Source organism: Phaenicophaeus curvirostris, chromosome Z, assembly GCF_032191515.1.
Source record: "Phaenicophaeus curvirostris isolate KB17595 chromosome Z, BPBGC_Pcur_1.0, whole genome shotgun sequence".
NCBI classification, from domain to species: domain Eukaryota; kingdom Metazoa; phylum Chordata; class Aves; order Cuculiformes; family Cuculidae; genus Phaenicophaeus; species Phaenicophaeus curvirostris.
Genome location: NC_091431.1, coordinates 40,472,888 through 40,494,045, shown reverse-complemented (window position 1 = coordinate 40,494,045; position 21,158 = coordinate 40,472,888). Strand labels below are relative to the sequence as shown.

At 39.6% G+C, this 21,158-nt stretch overlaps 2 protein-coding genes and 1 non-coding gene across 4 annotated transcripts in view; all 3 read right to left on the bottom strand.

Annotated features, from left to right (window-relative positions):
• SAXO1 (stabilizer of axonemal microtubules 1) overlaps window positions 1-4,011 on the bottom strand; it is a 30,412-nt gene extending 26,401 nt beyond the window's left edge. Inside the window, exon 1 of the mRNA XM_069880693.1 lies at window positions 3,935-4,011. The gene's annotated coding sequence lies outside the window, so the exon portion shown is untranslated. The remainder of the gene's footprint in view (window positions 1-3,934) is intronic.
• On the bottom strand, window positions 1,688-20,778 carry HAUS6 (HAUS augmin like complex subunit 6). Of its 2 annotated transcripts, XM_069880692.1 has the most exons (17): window positions 20,684-20,778; window positions 19,580-19,675; window positions 18,783-18,855; window positions 17,659-17,791; window positions 16,965-17,112; window positions 13,613-13,678; window positions 13,438-13,489; window positions 13,059-13,241; window positions 12,277-12,461; window positions 11,564-11,693; window positions 10,490-10,577; window positions 7,833-7,923; window positions 6,344-6,428; window positions 5,526-5,705; window positions 4,544-4,679; window positions 3,193-4,176; window positions 1,688-2,298 (listed from the first exon to the last, which is right to left on the bottom strand). In XM_069880692.1, the coding sequence occupies exons 1-17, from the start codon at window positions 20,776-20,778 to the stop codon at window positions 2,237-2,239; spliced, it is 2,787 nt and encodes a 928-aa protein (XP_069736793.1). In that variant the 3' UTR covers window positions 1,688-2,236. The 2 variants fall into 2 exon arrangements, with proteins under 2 accessions (XP_069736793.1, XP_069736792.1); XM_069880691.1 differs by lacking the exon at window positions 1,688-2,298 and having other exon boundaries at window positions 2,954-4,176.
• LOC138733760 (small Cajal body-specific RNA 8) lies at window positions 6,503-6,632 on the bottom strand. The gene has a single exon (XR_011339452.1). It is a non-coding gene; the product is annotated as a small Cajal body-specific RNA 8 (non-coding RNA).
• Window positions 20,779-21,158: the final 380 nt, after the last annotated feature.

Sequence of the window (21,158 nt, the reverse complement as noted above, 5' to 3'; positions counted from 1 at the left end):
ACGCTACATGTTTATGTTCTCGACAGCACAGTCCTCTAAAACAATAATCAAATCACTGTTAGTTCTCCGTGGAACACAACTCCCAAAGTCAAGCATAAATACCAATTAGCAAAAAAAAATAATAATAATGACACACACAGAAAGAGGAACTGAGGGAGCAATGTATTTATCCCTTACAGATAAAAGTGTGATTAAAGTACCCAAAAATATAGTTTACAATCTGCTTGATACCAACATTTCTATTCGAGTCCATGCTTCTCACTCATGATGAGTAACAACAATGCAAACAATGCATACCAGCCTGATATAAACTGCAGGTGGGAATTCTGTACTTTTAAACTCTCTTCATTATTATTATTATTTATTAGCTTTTAAACAAACTAAGATAAGTAATCTCAGTAAATTGGGAAAATTAGGATTTTTCCCCTAGTAATTTTATTCTTACACTGCAAATATGGGAGAATGGTTATTATGCCAAAGGATCTAAAGCTAATCATTGCTTTTCAAGAAAAATTTGCATACATTCACAAGACTAACGAATCCACTAATGAACCCTGGTATTTTCATCTGTTTCTTCCATTTGTTAAAGTTCTAGTCCTGTTTCTTTTTCAGAATTAGGTTTACAGAGGAAGTATCACTTTATATCATATTAAAATGTAAATTCAAAGCAAATAACACCCATCTGAAAGCAAGTTTTTGGACAAAAAAAAGTGGAAAGCTCTCCTCTTGGAAATGCTATCTACCTACGTATGAAAAATGGGAAGTCTCCCTACTGTTTACACCTATGACAAAAACAAGAGCAATACTCCACGGTCCTCCACCCAGCCTCTTTTACATACCCGCAGGAGCACAGCTGACAAATGCACTTCTTCGAGAATGGAGCTACATGTGATATAGAAGTCATGTTTGCCAAGAAAAAGTTACGATTCCAGTCTTTCCCAGGAGATGCTCTATGGCAAAACGAAGAAACAACCTTCTTAGCAGCAGCCTCTGGAGACAGTTATTTAGTAACATCCAGAACAAGGGACAGAGTACATGACTGTCTCCTTCTGTGGGGTAGCATGCTACAGTTCCTCTGGTAGCGTCTGAACCACAGCTCTGTGGTCCTGCTTTTAAGCCTACTCTGACCAGACCATGAAAACTTTGAGTTGCCTAGGTAACCTTTGTGAAGTCACCAGCACTGTTTAGAGCCCAGATCTGCAAACAACATAGCTGCACTTATTTCAGACTGCCAATAGCTAAGCTCAGAACTTCCATTTCTCTAGCTGCTTGACTGCACTTGGATCAACACATAAACAGGCTACTAAAAAGCACTTCCCTCTTAGCTGTTAACAAGTTCACAGTCACATAATAGCTTCCACAACCAGCCACAAGTATTTTTTTTCATGCAGCTTGTCAATTTTACTTTATAAGGAAGATGTTAAATACAGGTGGGGAGGTTCTTCTTAGAACCATTTTGCAACAGTGTGGAAAGAAAGGAGGAGAAAGACACAGCAGAACAGAAACCCAAAATGTATTTGAAAACTCTAAGAATGCAACAGGTTAGGGGTCATGCTTTCACAACAAAAAGTTTATCCACTGGAAACAACTTTCAATCCACCACAAGCTATATTATCAGTTACTTACATCACAAAGTCATACATGTATATCGACTATTAAAAAATTAAGAGGCATTAACTACCACAAATCATAGATATTTACAACTTTAATATAAAACACGTATTTAGCAATAAGCCTGAAAACATAAGCACTTCAGTATAAGTTTATAAAAAGGGCAGCCGCTATCAACAGGTAGAACTGATGGCAGTATTGATGAGACATCTCAACAAGACAGAATAATGCAATGATGGTAGAGCATCATGTAAAACTAGGGTGGCAGCTATTTTAGAGGGGCAGAGTAGAGAATTAGAAGCAAGATGGAGACACCAAAGATTTTATTACTACTTATTTGGGACTTCGTTTTCCCATTTTCTAGTTATCCCACCTACTCAATGTCTATTATTTTTAAAAGGATATACAAAAGGAATTTATACTTCTGTACATAAACGATGCGCTGTAGACAGAGTGCTGCTATGGATGACATAGAATTTGAAGAACCAGAGCAGTCAACTGAATCTTAAACAAGACGACTGCAATACAGTCTCTGCAATAAACTAAAGAAGCACAGCTTCTTCTTGGAGAAGATGCTAGATGCTCAAGTGAATTATAGTTGTGCTACTATGTTTATGCTTCCATTTTACAAATTCTGTCCTGATGATGGCTTATATGAGTCTGGCTTCTCCTTTAACTGCTCTTTATCTGGAAGAAAAGGTTTATCAGTTAGCATGTTATAATATTCAATTAATTGACAGACATACTGCTTCAAAAGTATCTGGCATATATTTAAAAAGCATATATGAACAGTTACTTCCAATTTTAATAACTGTTCCAAGTAATATAATATCATCTGCTACCAGTACAGTCACAATTTTTGATGAAAGCCAAATTCCAGCGAGCCTTTGCACAAAGTATAAACCTCACTACTCCTTGAAACTAGTTTGTTCTGTTAAATTCCTAGTAATCTTGTTAAATACCTTAAATACCACCTGTTTCAGTGAGTCTTGTGGTTAACCTCTGTTGGTTCATTTTCGTTAATTACATTTCAAAAATGGACCTGACACATAATCAAACAGTGGGCTGATTACTCATTATCAAAGTTGACATCTCTGTTGGAAGTAGGGTGAGCGAACAGCAAGCTGGAATGCAGGATATTTTGCAATAAAAAATGTATTAATAAAATATTACAGACTATGAACACTTGACTGATCTCAGAAGTTCCAATTACCTACAACACATCTCTAAATAGGCCATTTCGTTCAGAGTAAACAGTATCTCAAACTAACTTTGTGGAGTCTCAGAATTTAACTCCAAACATTGCTAGCACACTCTACCGCTTTTTTTTTCAGTAGCTGCAGATTACTTCAGAAAGTCAGATAAGCTCCCTTCCTCCTACTTGCAAGATGTTGGTACAACTAAAGGAAGCATGTATACTTTGCTCTTATGTCTCATCTTCCACAACAAGCAAGCATACAAATAATCTGTCTCCCTACAGTTCCACAACAGAGTTCATCTGTTTAGGAGTAGGTTATTTACAGTAGTATATCCAGAGACAGAATGGACAAAATGTTATAGCTAAAGTACATGGACACTTACCCTTCAATTTACGTTTTAAGTCTATTGGGATTTCCTGTACCATTGCTGCCATTTCCTCCAGTTGTTGACAGGATATCAGCAAAGATGACAGGGAATATTTTCTTTCATTAGGAGATACTGGTGATGGCATCTTGGTGAATTCTTCATTCAAACAGAAGATTTCTCGAGGACTCCAGAATTCACCTATTTCTCTTTCTTCTGGTGCAAGACTTAGGTCTGACCTACAACTTACAGATTTACCTCCATTACGCATTTCATGCAGCTCCTCTTCACCTTTAAATGCAGTCTTTTCCAATGCTTTATGTGGGCTGAAGAGGGACTGTTCATCTAGTTTTGATTTTTTAATAACCCCCTTATTTTTTGAACCACCTGTTACACATGCACTGCTTATTACATTAAAATAAGACTCAGGGCTTGCAGATTTGTCAGAATCTATGTAACTAAGTTCCTCTGGAAGTGTCTCATTCCATATACCCAAGAAGGCAACTTCATGACTGGGAGAACTTAACGATGGAGATACATAACTGTGCAGCATACTATCCCTTAAGGAATCCTGAAAGTTCTCTGAAGGTAGAAAATTTCTCCTACTATTGTTTTCTGAACAAATATCCACAGTAGTCATGCTCTTTACATACTGAAAATTCTGTTCTTCTGGATCTTCTACAGAACTTTCCTGTTCTTCAGTTCTCCCATCGTCATTCATTTCAGATTCCAAATTCGGAGTTTCAATGATATGACTTACCCTCATCAGCTCTTGAGGTCTAAATTCTCCATAACTTAATTGGAACTTAATTTCTGACAAAGGAGGATTAACAACAGGTGATGCAGGAATAGGGCACTGGGACCTAGAGTCTGCTGCCTTCTGAATTATATGTCTAGCATCCATTGGAGCTTCTTCTATCACTACTCCAGTTGAGGCCAGCTCTGTGTCTGACGATTCCTCACTCTCAACAACTTTTCTCCACGAGCTTCTAATTTCAGTAACTAAATGGAACAAATCAAGGTAAAATTTTAGTATTTTCATACTCTCAATCAACCTGTTTTTCTCCAGTCCCTTCAGTGCCATAAGTAATTTAAGAAATAAGATATACAGCTGCTTTATTTTGTTTATGCTTATGTTTTCATCCTCAACATAAAGGGGATTCTACACAGAAAATAAAATTATGCTAAATCAAACTCACAGTATTCACTTTTTATTAGGCCTACATCTTATTGTATTATAGAGTGCGCCATAAGGATAACTTGCAGCTTCATTATCATTGTTTTTCTTCTCATGTGATGCATACAGTGCCAATGACCTAATCAAACTTCTAATCAAGTACGTTTTACAAAAAGAGAGCTTTAGACTTACGCAGATTTTCTGGAGTTCGGGAAATCTGTTTCCTTGTTAAAAAAGTGTTAAAAGCCAGTGAGCTAATGAGATCTTCTAATGGCATTTCTTTTCCTTCATCACCCTGAAGTGACTCAGCTGCCACTGCTTTTGCAAACTGTAGAATGTTAGAGAAGAGCAAATCCAAAGAAAGCAAAATTATAACCTCTATTTCTGTCAGTTATGCCTCAAAATAAACCCCATTCTCCAAAAGATCTGGAGAGTTTGGAATTTCCTGACTCTTCTTCTGTCATTTACTACTAGGTTCACAAAGATCACTGTCCTACAAACACAAAATTAAGACAGGGGACTGAAATTAGAATTTAATTATAAGTTCTCTCATCATCTATGATTACATCTTTAAAATAAGAAAACGTGCTCACATAAAATATATTTAAGACACTAGTCAAGAACTACATTAGCATGAAGACTAGAGCTATATGTATGGAAGTGAAGTATTTTAGCAGATAAAAAATAGCTGTACTATCCCAGCGAAAGATGAAATTTACTTTCCAAATGAAGCTACAGGAAATTTTACTGTAACTCACAAAGAAATTCTTCAGTTAAATATTAAATAAAATACCTAAAAGGGGAAATAATTAAAATTTCTGCCTAGAATTCCCAAGCCCCTGTTAAATATTTAACCTGCATAACTTCAGAAACAAAAGAGGACTTTTGAATTCTTAATATGAGTTCATAGATAAAGTATGAGGTGATAAAAATCATACTATGATTCTACTGAAAGTGCCATTCACTTCACCATGATTTGTAAGTGTAACTGCACAAGCTCCCAGTGACCTCAAAATTAAGTGACCCTGACTACAACCTAGCAAAAAAAAAAGTAACTTCAGACATACGCAGATTACAAGAGGCATTTTATGATATCATCAGTAATCTGTTGTCTGAACTTAATGACTATATCTATAAGAACAAACAAAAATATTTAAAAATAACTTCTCCTAACCTCTTCTGCCAGTTCATCTCTGGCTTTCTCAATAGGATCTTGCTTTTTGACAGGAGGCTCTGTCTGGATAACATGATCACGTCCATTCTCCCACATGTCTGAAATGGCAGACTCATCCTTTTCATCTTTTAAGATCTTTGGAGGCTTTTTTTTGCACTTGGAAGTGTCAACAGGCAAGTTCTAGAGGAATACAGAACAATTATTAGAAGTTTTAAACTCAAGTGTCAGAAAAATAGCATGAAGAAACTGCTGTACAAATTCTGAACAGAACAGCCTTAACGTTTAGTCATTAAAAATATTTCAGTCTTATATCTTAACTGAACAAAAAATATTTTTACAATCAGATTTAAAGCAGGACATAAGTAGCGGCAAGGATAGGGTTTTGCTCAGAATACAGATGACTCATCAAAAATACTACAGTGAATAATTGTGCAATGGACAACTATACATCCAAGCTGCTTTTACACCACATTATAACCCTTAAGTGCACACACAATTTGAAGAAATATTGAAGTCTGACCACCACTCACACCAAAAAGGCTCTCAGCAAACAAGGAGTCAGTGACACACTGTATGTTGTACCAGAAGTCAGGTGCAAGTACAACTACTTCCTACTGTCCTTTTCCTAAAGCTCAATGAAATACCAGGCAGTTAGGTTTTGCAGTTTTACAGGACTGACTCAGATGTGTAAAAATACTACTTAAAAAAACAATGCACCCACAACCCTCCCCCCAAATACTAATTCTAGTCTTCAACCAATGTAAAACGCAAACATGAGAAATTCAACTTCAATGGGTAGGAAATTACTGAGGAATAACCTTTTCAATTAATACATCTTTGTTTTCAGATGCTTCTGACAACTCCAAAGACACTGAAGACAACCTTGAGGGATGGGGTAGAGGACTGGGGAGAAGAAAAAACAAAATTAGAGGCAAATTAAAGAAGTTGCATGCAAGTATTTATACAAGGCTATTACATATTGTGTGCCCCGTATCTGTCCGTTACGATTTCCCTCAATTCGTCCCGGTCATCAGAAGGCAGTTTTATTATAGGGAGAACATGTGACAATTAGAGCAGTTTTAGCCCTAGTTGTGTATCAGCCTCCCAGAATGAATAAACTAATAAAAACTTTTCCCATGATTGCAAAACAGGAAAGAATAGATTTTGTAACAAGTTTTGTAAACATGTCTCCTGTATTCTGCAACCAAAGACAACTGGAAAGTCTTCTATAGACTCTATAGAGAGTCTTCTATAGACTTGATAATGTTCTTTTCCATTCTTCCTCTGAATTGCCTCTGCCACCCATAGATCCATTCCTATATGAACTTACTGATATTTAACAATCACCTGGCTACCAAAAACTTCAATCTGATCACTTCAGGTGACTGTAAAGCTAATTGCATAGCTCTTTAAAATGTAAGGAATTGCACTCATTTGTTAGGAAGACCACTTCTTGAAACATAATATCTGTCATCATCAGTCTTAAGAATCAGAAGCAGACAAAAATACACGTTGTATGAAGTCACTGAGAGAAATCAAGGCTTTAATAGTTAACTACTTGGACAACCTTTGAGATTTATATGCAACTACATCTACTGATGTCCAAGTACAAGACGGCTTTCTTTTGCCAACTCCTTTTCTCTCCTAGAATGCAATTTTCAAGTGTTTGTAGGAGTCATGCTATGAAATACAGTCAAAAGGTCATGAAACCTTCCTGGCCTAAGTAAATGACAAACAAGACAAAACCTTCGGGAATACAATTTTTTTGTATTCTATCCTGTGCTGGAATGCTAGTAAGAGAAGTTACAGAACAAAGTTATTTTAGAAATTTCATGAGAAGGTCAGCACATTATTTCTGCTTAGGAGTTAGGCTTTTCTGTTTTGGTTCAGTTTTAGTTGTTTGGGGTTTTTTTAAACACAAAAGAAGGGCTACTGTGAATGCCTGTTCTTTTACTCTCAGGTTATACTGAACATATATGCTTACTTCAACCCAGCTTCAGAAACAAAATCCTCTGTTTTCTCCATCCACCTCTTAAAACTTGAAAGAATGTGGTTAAAAACACAGCTAAAAACCTTGCAAATTGGCTGCTGCACATCTTATTCAGCAGCAACCAGTTGATCAATCAATCACCAGCAGGATAGAGGGGCAGTTACTTCAAGACTACCTTGCTAACTCAGGTGGATGCAACACTTAGAGAGCGGGCTACTTAGTTTTCCATTAATGATCAAGAGATGCAATATATTCAACCCCAACGAGTTAATTTCTATTTTTTCCACTGCTTTATCAATTTCTCATTAACATCATACCATCCTGGTAGAGCTGTTGACTCATCCATCACAGTTTCCAACACCCCACCATCTTCCTCATAACGTACTTCATGACTAGAGTCATAATCATCTAGAAAAGCAAGTTCAGGATTTTATTATTGCTTCCACTTTTTTTTGCTCAGACTACCCTGGGGACAAAAGTGACTCAGATCGCTTCTGTAGACTATTCACAGGATGGACAATTTATTTGTCTTGAAATGCTCGTAAATACCTAAGCAGGACAGCAGAATCATTCCTTTTGCTCAGGTACCACCTGCAGCCACAGATGCCACTAGCAGCCAGCACTTATTTGTGTTGTTCCTGAACATGTTTGAGAGGCATGATTCTATCCGCTGCCCTGCACATATGAACCATAGGTTCCACCTTCCTCCAAACTACCATCCCAGCCACATGTCATCACTACACCCTCCTCTCAAGACAGGCATCAATTGCGTGGCACATTAATTCCACAAAGCAAAATTCCACCCACATTTCCCCTGGCCCCTCATCATCTTCACCTGTATTTATCAATAGACATCTCTGTGGACATACTTATCCCTCTGATGAACATTGCCTCCAACCAGGCAAGGCACACTATAAGGAAATGTTTTGCACAATACCAGAGGTATACACACCTCAACCCAGAACTCAGTAAAAACACCAATTTGGGTACATCATTTGGATAAATAGCCAAAGTTTAACTTCAATAGTTCTTTACTAACCCTACATTTCAGCTTCTACAAACTAAGTGGTGATTCCTTTTGTATTCACCTCAATATCTCCTCAAAAGTGCAAGCTCACTTCAAGATGTTAGGTGAAGTTAACTTTTTTTTTAAAGCTCACCATGTCAACAGGCTGAAAGTTAGTTTTATTAGTGGCTAGATCAAGTAGAGAGAAAGCCACAGACACCAGTTTGTCTCAAGCTTTCTGCTATTACCAGCAGCTCACAGCATTACTATACGATTCTTTAACCTTTAAAATTTTTAAGTCAAATTATCTTCCAATTGCAGTTTTGTAGCCTATTTTCCTTTGCAGCTTCAATCTTTATATCGCTATACCCTCGTACTGCTGGAGCAGTGCTTTCACCTTTGTAACCTAAAGGATCTTCCCCCATCACTTCCCACCTTGATATTCTAACACATCTGCTATGTCATTTCATAAAAGGGACTGCAAACAACATACAATTCATGCTGTCTTCCCTCTCCTATCCACCTTTAATATATAGCTTCTGATTTACAACTCTACACTAGGGACAATCAACACTTGTTCCTGCAGTGGAATCTTGACAAATTAGAGAGCTGAGAAATCACCAACCACACAAAGCTGAAACAGAGCAAGTGCTGCATTTTGCACCTGCAACATGACAGCCCTGGATATACATACACACTGGGGAGCAAGAAGCTGGAGAGCAGCCCTGTGGACAGGGATCTGGGGGTTCTGATTGATGGTAAGTGTGCCGTGGCAGCCAAGAGGGCCAACTGTACATCAAGCTTGGTATTCCAGGCCAGTCAAGGGAAGCGATTGTCTTGCTCTGCTCTGCACTGGTGCACCCCCAGCTTGAGTTCTGGGTGTCACAGTATAAAAAGCATATAAAGCTACTAGAGAGTGTCCAGAGGACAGCCACAAAGAGCTTAGATGAGAAGCCATATGAGGAGTGGCTAAAGTCACTTGGTCTGTTCAGCCTGGAGGAGACTGAGGGGGGACCTCATCACTGTCTACTGTTTTCTCGCAAGGAGGAGGAGCTCTTTCTCTCTGGCAACCAATGATAGAACCCAAGGGAACAGCATAAAGATATGCCGGGGGAGGTTTAGGTTGGATATTTGGAAAAGGTTTCTTCACCCAGAGGGTGGTGGAGCACTGGAACAGGCTCCCCAGGGAAGTAGTCATGGCACCAAGCCTGACAATATTCAAGAAGTACTTGGACAACATCCTGAGACACATAGTATGAGTTTTGGAGTTGTCCTATGCAGGAATAGGAGTTGGACTCAATGATTCTTATGGGATCCTTCTAACTCAGGATGTTCTATGATTCTGTGGTAAGCACTATCCAGCAGAATACAATCAGCTCATCAGTTGACTAGCATGTGCAACATCCACGTCTGACTGAAATGAGCTCCGATCAGCATTGTTAATCTAATGACTGAAAGCAACCAGCACAGAAATCAAGTAAGATCCTGATCAAATGGCACAGTTACCATTGATCAAGTATTTGGGAAAGCATCAGCGAAAGATACTTATCTGGGAGGACACCTTCAACTTCTCTTGCCAGTTGGCCGACGGGAAAAGTGGTTTCTTCTTTTGCTCTTTTATATTACTCCTCCAACCTAAAGTACTTTTTACAGCTAGAGTGAGTGTATTCTCTAGAACCTATGAATGAACTTCTGTACATGGAAATTTGTATCAACATCCTTTGTGCAAGAAAAACAAAGTACCTAACAGCTCCAGCATTGGTTTTTTGCCACACCAAAAGTATCAGAGAATCTGTGATACCAGGTTGAAAAAGGTGAGACAATTGTGCCAAGGAGACATTCAGAACCAGATTATCACAGGCTATCAAAGATGCTTGCAAACACAAGCAGAGAGCCTTTTCGACTCCAAGTAACTTAACAACTGTGGAAGGCGAAGAGAAAAAAAAGAAATTTCTCCTGTTCACCTACTTGAAACTGATAGCAGATGTTGATAAAGGAAGCTATCCTCATCATCTTCTGCAACATCAACACAACGGGGTTGCGAAGCTCCTAAATCCTTTCAAAAGAAAGAGTTAAACAAGCAGGCTGAAAAATTCTGCATATCAAGAGCAATTAATAGACAATTATTAACAGCAGTGTTTCTGCAAACCAGACTCAATGTTAAACTTCCTTTTTCAGCCAACATGAAACTTCTCCTTTCTTTTCCCTCCTCTGCTGGTAGCTAGGCAAGGATATAAACTCAGATCCCTGTATCAGTGTGTCAGAATGGAAACTGCTGTTCATTTATCAAGCAGATGAACCCTTAAGTACCTTGAAAGGGAAAAACGTAACTCAGCAGATGTTCAGATTGACAGCATGTGACAGCTCAGTTTCTGGGGAGAAAGGACATGGACAAAACTACAACCAATCAACTCAGTCTTATGCTGATCTACTCACTTGACAAGAAGGTTTCATCACCAATCTCAAATGAGGACACCAGCTGTCACTAAGTCAAATACTCCATAAAGCAATTTCTGATATATCATACTAATTCCTTAGCCTTACATGCAAAGCTTAAATGCTGCAATAGAACACTCTGGAGGAATTCTTACAGGCTGAAGGACACAAAGAAATGGACACTATCTTTGAAGGACCTTGGCTGCCAGGAGATGAGAAACAAAGTAACAATGAGGAACAGGAGGGACCATGCTGGGAAATAGAAAAACAGGATGAAAAAGTGGAACAAGATCAAAAACCAGAACATGTCATGGCGCATGAACAGTTAGTTTTAGCCAATCATATGTAAGTTTTAGCCAATCATATGTATAGTTTAGGCACATGAACAAGTAGTAAAACCAATCATTGTAAAACAAACGGCACATGTTTTACTAACTAACATATATAGAGAAGCTAATAAGCCTAATAAAGGTCTTCTGTCTATCAGACAGGAGTTCGTGCCTCAATCCCCTCACAACACAGCAACTTAGATGCACATCCCCTAACACACTCTCTCACCTTCACACTTTCCCTTCTCCAGAATCACATAAATTGAACACTACTTACTGGACACTGATCTAAGATGAATTTAATAGGACACAAGCCAAGAAAGTTTTTCCACTTCACTTCCCAGTCTTCCTGTTTTTTTGAAATAGATCCACTCATTGGCACACAATGCTGTTGCTCTACCTTCAGACTGCAATATGAAAATGGAAAACAAAAGTTACATCTGTTGGTGGAGATAATTCTCTCCATTATTATGCAGAATTGTTGTGTGTTCTCCTTACCCTGCAAAATCTTTGGTATGTATCAATTTATTCATGCATTTGTGCATGCCTCAAGAGTTGAAATTCACAACATAAAAAGCAGCTGCTCAGTAGTCTTCATGTTTCTTACAGTAAAATTAAAAGAACTATACTAAAATACATACACACAACGAGATGCATACTTGAAAAGTTTCCTTAAGACAGTTCCAGATGAAGTTTTAAAATCCCAGAACTGATTAACATAAGAAAAGAAACACGAAAAAAAATTCAGAGGAGCTAGCAAATGAGGTTCTCGGGAACAAAGCCTATAATATTAATGAAGCAGTGGCAAAAAGCTGAAGTCACCTAGAGAAGGCTCTCAGCAATAGATGTGAATTTCCCAGAGAAAATAAAAAAGATTGGACCAACATGTTCTTACTATAAATGATACTACTTTACAAAAAACTCCATGTTAGGAAGATATGATCCTCAGATTAAGGACGTAGGAACCAGAGAAAATGTCCAGACAATTACCTCTTCACTTGCAAATCCTGTAGCACTTTTTTGCGCTCCATAATCCTATTCTCCATGTCCTGAATTTGTTGGTTTAATTCAGATTGACAACGTTCACCTCTCAGTGTCCTCAGGGCTTCATTTAATAGCTGAACTACTGTTAAGAAATTCAGTTTTTCACCTTCATATGCATTTCCTGTACAACGCTTTAAGCATTGCAAGCAAAAAAAAAACAGAATTAGTGAGCAGCATCAACAGCAGAAAGTTTTGCCTTCTGTAGTCCGGGCAGGTATACAAAGTTCCCCTTTGTATTCTGATTCAGTTTTGACTGTTATGTGTTTAAAAAAAAAAGCCTAGATCTAAGCTTCAGGTTTGTTTTCTAAAACCTGCTGCTTGAAAGCAGATTCTAAAGCAGTATAAGCTAAGGAAAATTCAGCTAACGAGGTATTCTGTTTAACTACTGCCCCAAAAGATGTGACAGGCCTTGACAACACCATATACTACACACTGGAAACAAAAGCCCATTAGTTAAACCAAGAGTTATACTGGTCAACCAAGTTTGGATGTCTAAACATAAACAAACAAGTACGAATCAAGTAAACATATGAAAGCAGTTACTGAACATAAAAACTTAACAGTTGAAACATAACCAATACAGAACAGCAGCATAATCATCAAAAAAATTACAAATACACATTAGACATTTATCTTCTTTGGGTTTTTTACATTTTAAAAAGGTATCTAATGACAACCTAGGGACTGAAAAAAAATACAATTTAGCAAGAAGGACAAAAATTACTTACTTGGTGTACGTCCCTTTCAAGTCTACAAACCAATAGCTGTGGAACTCTGAAAATCACTTTCTTTCCATCTAAAATGCACTGATCAGCACAGTCTTCAGGTATATCAAGTACAGAATCCACAAGTTCCTTTTCCCTTTTCAGAGAAGTAAGCATTTCCATTATAAGGGTCCACATACTGCGGACCTTAATAAGCAAGACAAAGAAAAATGCTACATTAAAATGTTTGCCATAATACAGAGTATCATAATATAATAACAGAGTATCATAACAGCATAAAGGCAAGCAAAAGGACTAGCCAAGTAGAAATAACAGTGTCTAAGTGTTGCAGAAATTTGAGAAGAAATACAGTATGCTGCTACAGTGAGAGAAAAATGCTCACCTTTTGAATTCTCTCCATTTTGCCATTTCCATTTTGGTCATTTTGTTTCATCCTATATGCAGATGCAAAACAAAAGTTCAAGTGGATTACAAGAAAATTATAGTTGATTTTTCATAAAATTGCAGAAGAAAATCATTTTCTATATGGTAACTTAGTTACAAGGAAAAACACTTACTTGCAAAACTTTGCCTCCAGGAACGCATTTTCAGTCTGCGTCTGTTTTATTTGTTTAAGTAAGAGCCTAAAAACACAGTTATAACAATTTTTTGGATTTTTTTAAAAACAAAACAAAACAAAAATAAAAAACCACAAGTTTCTACTCTGCTATTCTCAGAATTCCTTACAATCACTAACCAAACATGCTCATTCTTTCCAAATGTGCATAGTGAGGCAGTTTTGGAATGATATAAAAAAAGAAAAAAATTATCCTTGACTTCCTTACCACGACTTTGTGCTGAAAGACAGCCAAGAAAGCCACTAAGATATCCCTAAGTTAAGCAATTAAGCTGTTTTTTATTCTACTGCAGCACAACAGCTTTTATTAGACTCGAGAACAAAAAAAGAAGTTACTAGAAACGTATTTTGTAAATATAAACCTCCAAATACATTCAGCAATTGTACGGCACCCACATCACTGTTTCAAAAATACTATACTGGAATACAAGCAGCTGGACCAAACTGGAATACAAGCAGCTAGACCAAACTTCTTTTTGCAAAAGCACTTTCATTAAATTTTTAAGTACAGTGTAAGAAACACAGAGATCTGATTTTCAGAAACACTGGGTGTCTGAATCATGTTGAGTTCTAAAATATCTTCAGAGTTCCGATGCCTGGCTGAGAATGAAAAAAAAATACAGTTATGTTATTGAAGGGTACTACTCACAACACAGGCAAGAGCACTAACACTTCCCAAGTAAGGAGACAGTAGATGTACAATTACAGAAATCAGAGAAATTTAGGAGACTTTCACCTCTGGAAATTATATTGTTGAGCCTTCCATTAGAAGCAGAGCCTTCAATTATCCTACCCATGGTCCTGTCAAGCCAAGTCTTCAATGTTTCTAGCAACAGAGACTCCAGCAGTTTTTAGGGCTACTTACTCCAGTGTTAATTGCTCTCACATATGATTTTTATTTTTATCCAGACATTTTCCCTCAAGTGCCTTGGCCTGCTGCCCCTTGTTCTGTCACCACATATCCTTGTGAAAGGAGAACTACCATCTTCTTTACAACTGTTTTAGATATTGGAAGACTGTGATTAAACTCCCTGAGCTTTGTCTTTGGCTCAGTTGGTGAGAATTGGCAGTTCACATGCTAAGTTCTGTGGCTGGGTGCTTGATCAAAGCTAAAAGGTGGTTGGCTGAGCAGAGAAAGCCCAGCAAACCCAGGAAGCAGTGAGGCAGGCAGCTCCTGACTCCTGGAAGTGGCAGCTGCCATGTGACAGTTGCCACGGGGTGGGGCATCCCAGAAGCAGCCCCAGGGAGCACCAGCACGGTGAATAGGAGCAGGCGAACAGGTGTGGGACATGTCAGAAAAGCAGGGAATAGCAGTTTGCACAGGCAGGGTGAGCAGGCAGGGCGCTGGAGTCCTCCCAGAAGGACTAGAGAATCATGGTGGCCACTCATCAGAAAATTAGGGCTGCTACAAGCTCTGCACCTGCCGTGACTGATGCAGCCCCCCAGACAGAGCCCCAGTGGGTGCACACTGCCACCCAGATACCAGGCTGCTTGGGTGGAACTTCTCTGCGTGGTGACAGAACTCAGGGAGCAGGTGAGCAGGCTGAAGACCATCAGGCAGTGAGAGGGAGATCAACCAATGAAATAACAGCCTATGCTTCGTGTCTCAGATCCAACAGGCAGACATGCCTTGTACAACAGAGGACTCCCCCGTGTGTATGTCCAGTTTGTACACACAAACCTCTCTTTGCTTCTTGGCACACAAACTGTGTGACTGACCTTATCCATGAAGGCTGACGCAAAGAAAGCATTGGTTATTTCACCCTGCAACACTTAACATTTTATTCACAAGCAGACCTAAATCCTCCATGTACTTCAACTTCCTAACGTATCTATGGAAGCCGTTTTTCAAACTCTTACCAGGCTCTTGGAGCTTTAGATGAATTTGGCCTTCACAAAGACAGGACTGCACACCTGCCAAGTATTTCTGTATCTATATCTGGGGTTCAATCCCTTTTTCCATATTACATGTTGCTTCTTCGGTTCTATCGGTTCTATGGTAGCTCTATCACTACTTTGCTGTCTTAACCAGGTTTGTTTGTTGTTATGCCTGCTTCTTTTCCCACTGAAGGGGATGGATCATGCTTGACCTTCAGCAAGGATACCCTAACACTCCTGAGCCCTTCTGCTTTCCATAGGATACCTCCCAGCAGTTTCCTCGGCAAGTGGAAATCCACCTTTTTAAGTCCGATGTAATTATTCTTCCACTTGTCTTCCTCACGTTCCTCAGGATCTTAAGTTCTACAGTCTTCACTGCAGTGACCATAAGGCTTCTGTTGGCAGTTACATCTCCAGAAAAGTTTTGCTTACTTGTAAGCAGTGAGTTCAAAAGTCAATCACTCCTACTCATCACACTCAGTGACTGCATAGCAAAGTCATCCTCAATGCACCTGTGTTTCCCAGATTGCTAATGCACTTCTCTATTGCTTTTCCAACAAACACCACAGTAAGCCAAAGTCCTCTACAACAGTCAAGACCTGCAGCTCTGAGGTGTGTTTGACTGGTGTGAAGAAGGCTTCATATACCTTCCCCTGTACAGAGAAAGAGGTGTACAGCAGACACCTACCATGAGGTCTCATTTGACGTTTAACTCTCTGATCTTGATCCAAAAGGATGAAACAGACTGGTTCTCTTGCACAGAGTTATGCTACTTGCATTAAAACTGTTCTCTTACCTACAGTGCAACTCCTCCTCCTTTTCTGTCAGTTACCGAGCAGCTTGCAATGGCCCATGACAGTGCTCCAGTTAGGTAAACTATTCAACCCAAATACTACAAATTCCAAGGATATATCTCTGTGCCTGCACAGAAAGTTACAGTTATCCTTGCTTCTCAAACTGGGAATGTTTGCCTATACATAACAATGAAGACTGGCATAATTTTGGTGAAATAATTAAGAATTATGTAAATAAAATGCATCCCACAGTGATTAAGCATAGACCAAATGTTTCATCCTAAGACAATTGCTTTCTGAGACATGATCCTTCACACGTTAAGAAATCATAGTACTATACACACAAATTCCCTGATCATTTTTAATGTCTGAGTAACCATAGCTTCCAAAATATGGCATCTCTTAACTGAAGAACTAATTTCATTAAACTACTGTGCTTCACAAAAAGACCCAACAGAATAGCTGTCAATCAAAGCAGTTAAAGTGGGAAAAAATAGGGAAAGTTCAACAGAGCTCATTATGTAAAGCAGATACAGACTCCACAAATCCTTTTAAAAACACACACATACACAAACGTCAGCTTCTGTGAAAAGACTCCATTTCTTTAAGTGCATCACTTACTTTGCTTTTTTCTCATATTCTTGTATGACAAAATCTTCCTTTTGAAAAATTTGCAGAAGTTTATTGTAAGCGACTCTACATCTTGCATTTGCCAAGTACACATTCTCAGGTTCCAACTTTACTGCTTCAGCATAAGGTATATTACTGTCTAAATGAAAGTTAATGTTTGGATAACATTATTCACTTTTAACAAATAGACAACTTCCTAATCTACCTAATTGGAACAGAAAGAATCACAAATCAAGATGCAATTTTACATGGACTGAAATAAAAGTATGCAGTGTACTGTCTTTTTTGCCATCCCTTCTGTTGTATACATTTGCATTCCTTCACTTCTTTTCCCATATATATATACCTAAAATAGATGGTTCTGATAGAATTCCTCAAGTTGTGAGAAGAAGTACAGTATAGTAGTCCAATAGGTTTGGACAACAACATTGCTTGTGTAGGTAATTATGGCATTACACAGATGAACCTTGGAGGAAGGCCCACAAAGCAACAGAAAGTGAAACAATCTGTATTGTTGCATCAACATTAGCACCATGCAAGTGCACAGAACCCTGTGAAAGATTTTGAACTGAGCATTCAAATCAAAACTACTTAAAGGTCTTGGCATATAATAAAGACTCTACAGATTCACTGTCAAACACAACAAATTAAGCATTCTTATTGCTGTATTCCTATTACGGCTTACCAATAGAGTTTGTTTCCAGGTCTTCAATCATCACACCTCTTGCAAACCAGTACAAAACATTAATAACTTTACGACCAGCAGGAAAAATAAGTGAAGAAGGTGTAATTTGTAAAAGATGGTTTTGGTCTTCATCCTAGAAAATTAAATTGCTTTTGAACACAAAACTAATCTAAGAATCAAAGCCTCAACAACGCCTATCAAATATTAAGTTAAGTACCTAAACACTACAGCCTACCTGCTAGCAAGCCTGATGCAAAGCTAAATTACTCTGCCACCACAGGTGACATCTACTTCCATTAGCCGAAGAGACTAGAACTTTTTTAATGTTTCCCCCCCCTGCCATCCATAGTTCTGTATGTAATAGACAGTTTCATCACGAAGACTGAAATCAATGTTGGGTAAATATTAGAAGTCTCCGCCATTCTCAGTCCTATCTGGTAACCCCACCCTTGAAAAAACTTTAAAGTTTTCTTTCACATTTACAACTTAAGTCATTAATCAGTGTGCACTGTTCTGCTTTTCTGTTAATCAAACACACTGCATTTTTGGCTTTCACCTTATCCATTACTACTAAAAAGGACAAGTGTTCCACTACATATAGACCCAATTTCTGGAAATACCATTAGAACAGACAGCATGAGAAAATAACATAACAACCAATGACAGCTGAGACAACCAGTTGTGGTTTCTCTCATTTCCTTTAGTAAGCTTGCCTTAAACTCTAGTCCCTCCCCCTATATATAAGATGTTAAAAATGTTTTCCCACATTTGAAACCACCTTCACAATAATAAACCCATTCCCAGACAACTTAAGCAAACATCTCTCGAGCTGAAGAAAATTATTCTCACCCAGAGCTGAGGAACCTTCAAGATTCCTGTTTAATCAAACGCCATTACTCAGAAGCAAGCCACAGCAGTTTTAAGACCCAGGACTAAGTCTCTGTCATTTAAACTCCACTATGTTAATATAAACCAAGTGAAATAATACATAAGGTAAAATTAAATTCTTTGGTAAAACAACCTTATTTCAAACTCCTATTTAAAAGCACTACATATACTCTTAAAAAGAGAATGAGTTCACAGAAACAAGTAGATCATCAATTTCCACTCTTCATAATACTCACTGCAATCTCTTTTAGCCATTTACAGCACTGCTTCCTTAATTCAGGAATCGTGACATTTCCTACTGAAAAGTATCTTTGCATTTAAAAAGGGAAAAAAGAAGGGGGAAAAAAAGCAATTTCAAAACATGTTCAAAGATTCAGTTACTTAATTAATCATTATAAGAACAAAATCAAGACAAAGACTTCTTACTAATGCCTCCTGGAGGACTGAGAAAATGAAGGGATATAGCCCAGACCAAAAATAGCTAAAAGTTTCTTAAACAATCAGGTCTTCTTGCCACATTAAGTTAATTACAGACTATTTCAGAGACAGATTTGGTTTTAGTTCTTTTTATCTCTGTAGAAGAGGGGAAAAAGGGATCAGAAGGTCAACAATTTGCACATCATTGGTCTTGCTACAGCCATTTCTTTAACGTGTAAGCTAAATTAGCTCAGCTATATGAAGCAAAACATTAAAGAAAACAAGGTTCCTGCCATGTTGAAGACACTATCAGCAATCCGTCACTGGGAAATGCTACTTCTTGTTTGGTCATGGAAATTACTGGGAAAGGTAGATTACTTTGCATCTATGAAAGCTTCTCTGAAACTAACCAAGTTAGAGATACTATCAGAAACAACTTTAATTAAGGCAAGATTTCGGATAAATTCCAGTTTTAATCAAAAGGGGAAAAATGATATGACTGTATATTCTTTTTCCACAGCATTCCCCAAAAGACCACTTTTCCCTGCCTCAGCAACTGCATAAATTGTATACTTGGTAAAGTGCACAACAGCAACTTTGTCAGGCAAATACTTACTTGAAAATTTCTGTTGCACGGGTTGAATCCAGCTTAGCAAACAAGAATTCAGTAATCAAATAAAATGCACCATGGTTTGGCTTATCAAACATATTCCTGATACACAAATAAACAGCTATATCAGAAGTAGTCAGGATGCTGAATGAACATTGCATTTTTACTGGCCACTTAAGATTACAAAATATAAAAGTGTTAGAAGTTAACATCAAGAGCTTTATTTTCTGTATTACTAAAAATACACATCCTCCAGCCTATTTAATAAAGTTCACAAAATTTTGGCTAGAGCATTTTCTCTTAAGTAAGTTCTCAAACCAGGAGAACAGAGCCAATCAGCTCACTTTCTCCATATGACTGTATGGAATGCATCAATCAGAAAGCCAGAGCCGCTGCAGTATCTGGACTTCATCTCCTCAGATGCAGCCACACCAGTGTTTCCACTGTGTGAGGCGCAGCCAAGGGCCCCAGGCCCCTCTGCAGCATTGGAGGCACCACCACCCACCCCACTCCATTCACGCCCCTCCCTTCCATCCCATCCCCCCATACCCTTCCTTCCCCACACCTCCTTCCCATCCCATACCCCTCCTTCGCACCCTTCCCTTCCATCCCACCGCCCCACTCCCATTCTCCCCGACTCACACCCTTCTCTCCAATCCCATACCCTGAATCACAACCTTCACCCCCAACCCAGCCACTCCACCTCACTCCTCCTCCCATCCCCCACTACCTCCATCCCACCCTCACCCCCATCATCCCCATCCCACGCCCATCCCCACCCGTCCCCCCTACTCTCCTCATCCCCCCCACAGCCTTCCCTCCCATCCCACCCCCCCCTCACAGTCCCACTCCCATGCCCCCCCCACCTCACGCCCTTCCCTCCCATCCCACCCACCACCTCGCACCATTCCCTCCTATTCGACCCCCACACCTCCCTCCTATCCCCCCCCTCATACCCCCCCATCTCACTCCCCCTCAAGACCCTCACACCCTCCCCTGCCATCCCCCACTTCTCCCACGCCCCCACCAGAGGCCTGCGCTCCTGGGTGAAACCCAGTGCCTCGGTCGGGGGCGCCCGCCCGCCTCCTCCTCCTCCTCCCTCGTACTTACAGCCCCAGCACCGCACAGTCGTCACGGTCCTCCGGATCGAAGCCCAGAGCCAGCATGCACAGCCATAGGTACTCCTTCTTCCACGTCTCAGCCATGGAGCCGAGCGCGCTCAACTCCCGCCACCGCCCGCCCGGGCCCGCCAAAACCGGCCCTAGCGCCGCGAGACCTGTCGCCTTCTCCCATTGGGCAGAAAGAAGGGGCGCCGCGGCGGGATGCCTCCTGGGAGCTGTAGTCCGGGCGGCGGCCGCAGCGCTGCTGGGCCGGGCGTCTTCCCTCCCCTGCCCCACCCGCAGGGTGCGAAAGGCGAGAGCTGGGGAAGTCGCTCGGCTCCAGGGGACCCCGAGCGGCGTCGGCGGTTCCTAAGAGGGCGATGGCCTCCAGGAAAGAGTCATGGAATAGTTTGGGTTGGAAAGCACCCAAAAGATCATCCAGTTCCAACAGGGGACACCTCCTACTAGACCAGGCTGCCCAAGGC

Bases quoted from the DNA above. Each gene is read 5' to 3' on its own strand.
- HAUS6 (XM_069880691.1), bottom strand. From the start codon at position 20,778: ATGGCTGAGACGTGGAAGAAGGAGTACCTATGGCTGTGCATGCTGGCT. The intron at 17,792-18,782 runs GTGAGTATTATG...TTAATTTTCTAG, and splicing joins AATGGCTAAAAGAGATTGCA to GATGAAGACCAAAACCATCT. The intron at 10,578-11,563 runs GTAAGTAGTGTT...TTCTTTTGAAAG, and splicing joins TCATCTTAGATCAGTGTCCA to GATTTAGGAGCTTCGCAACC.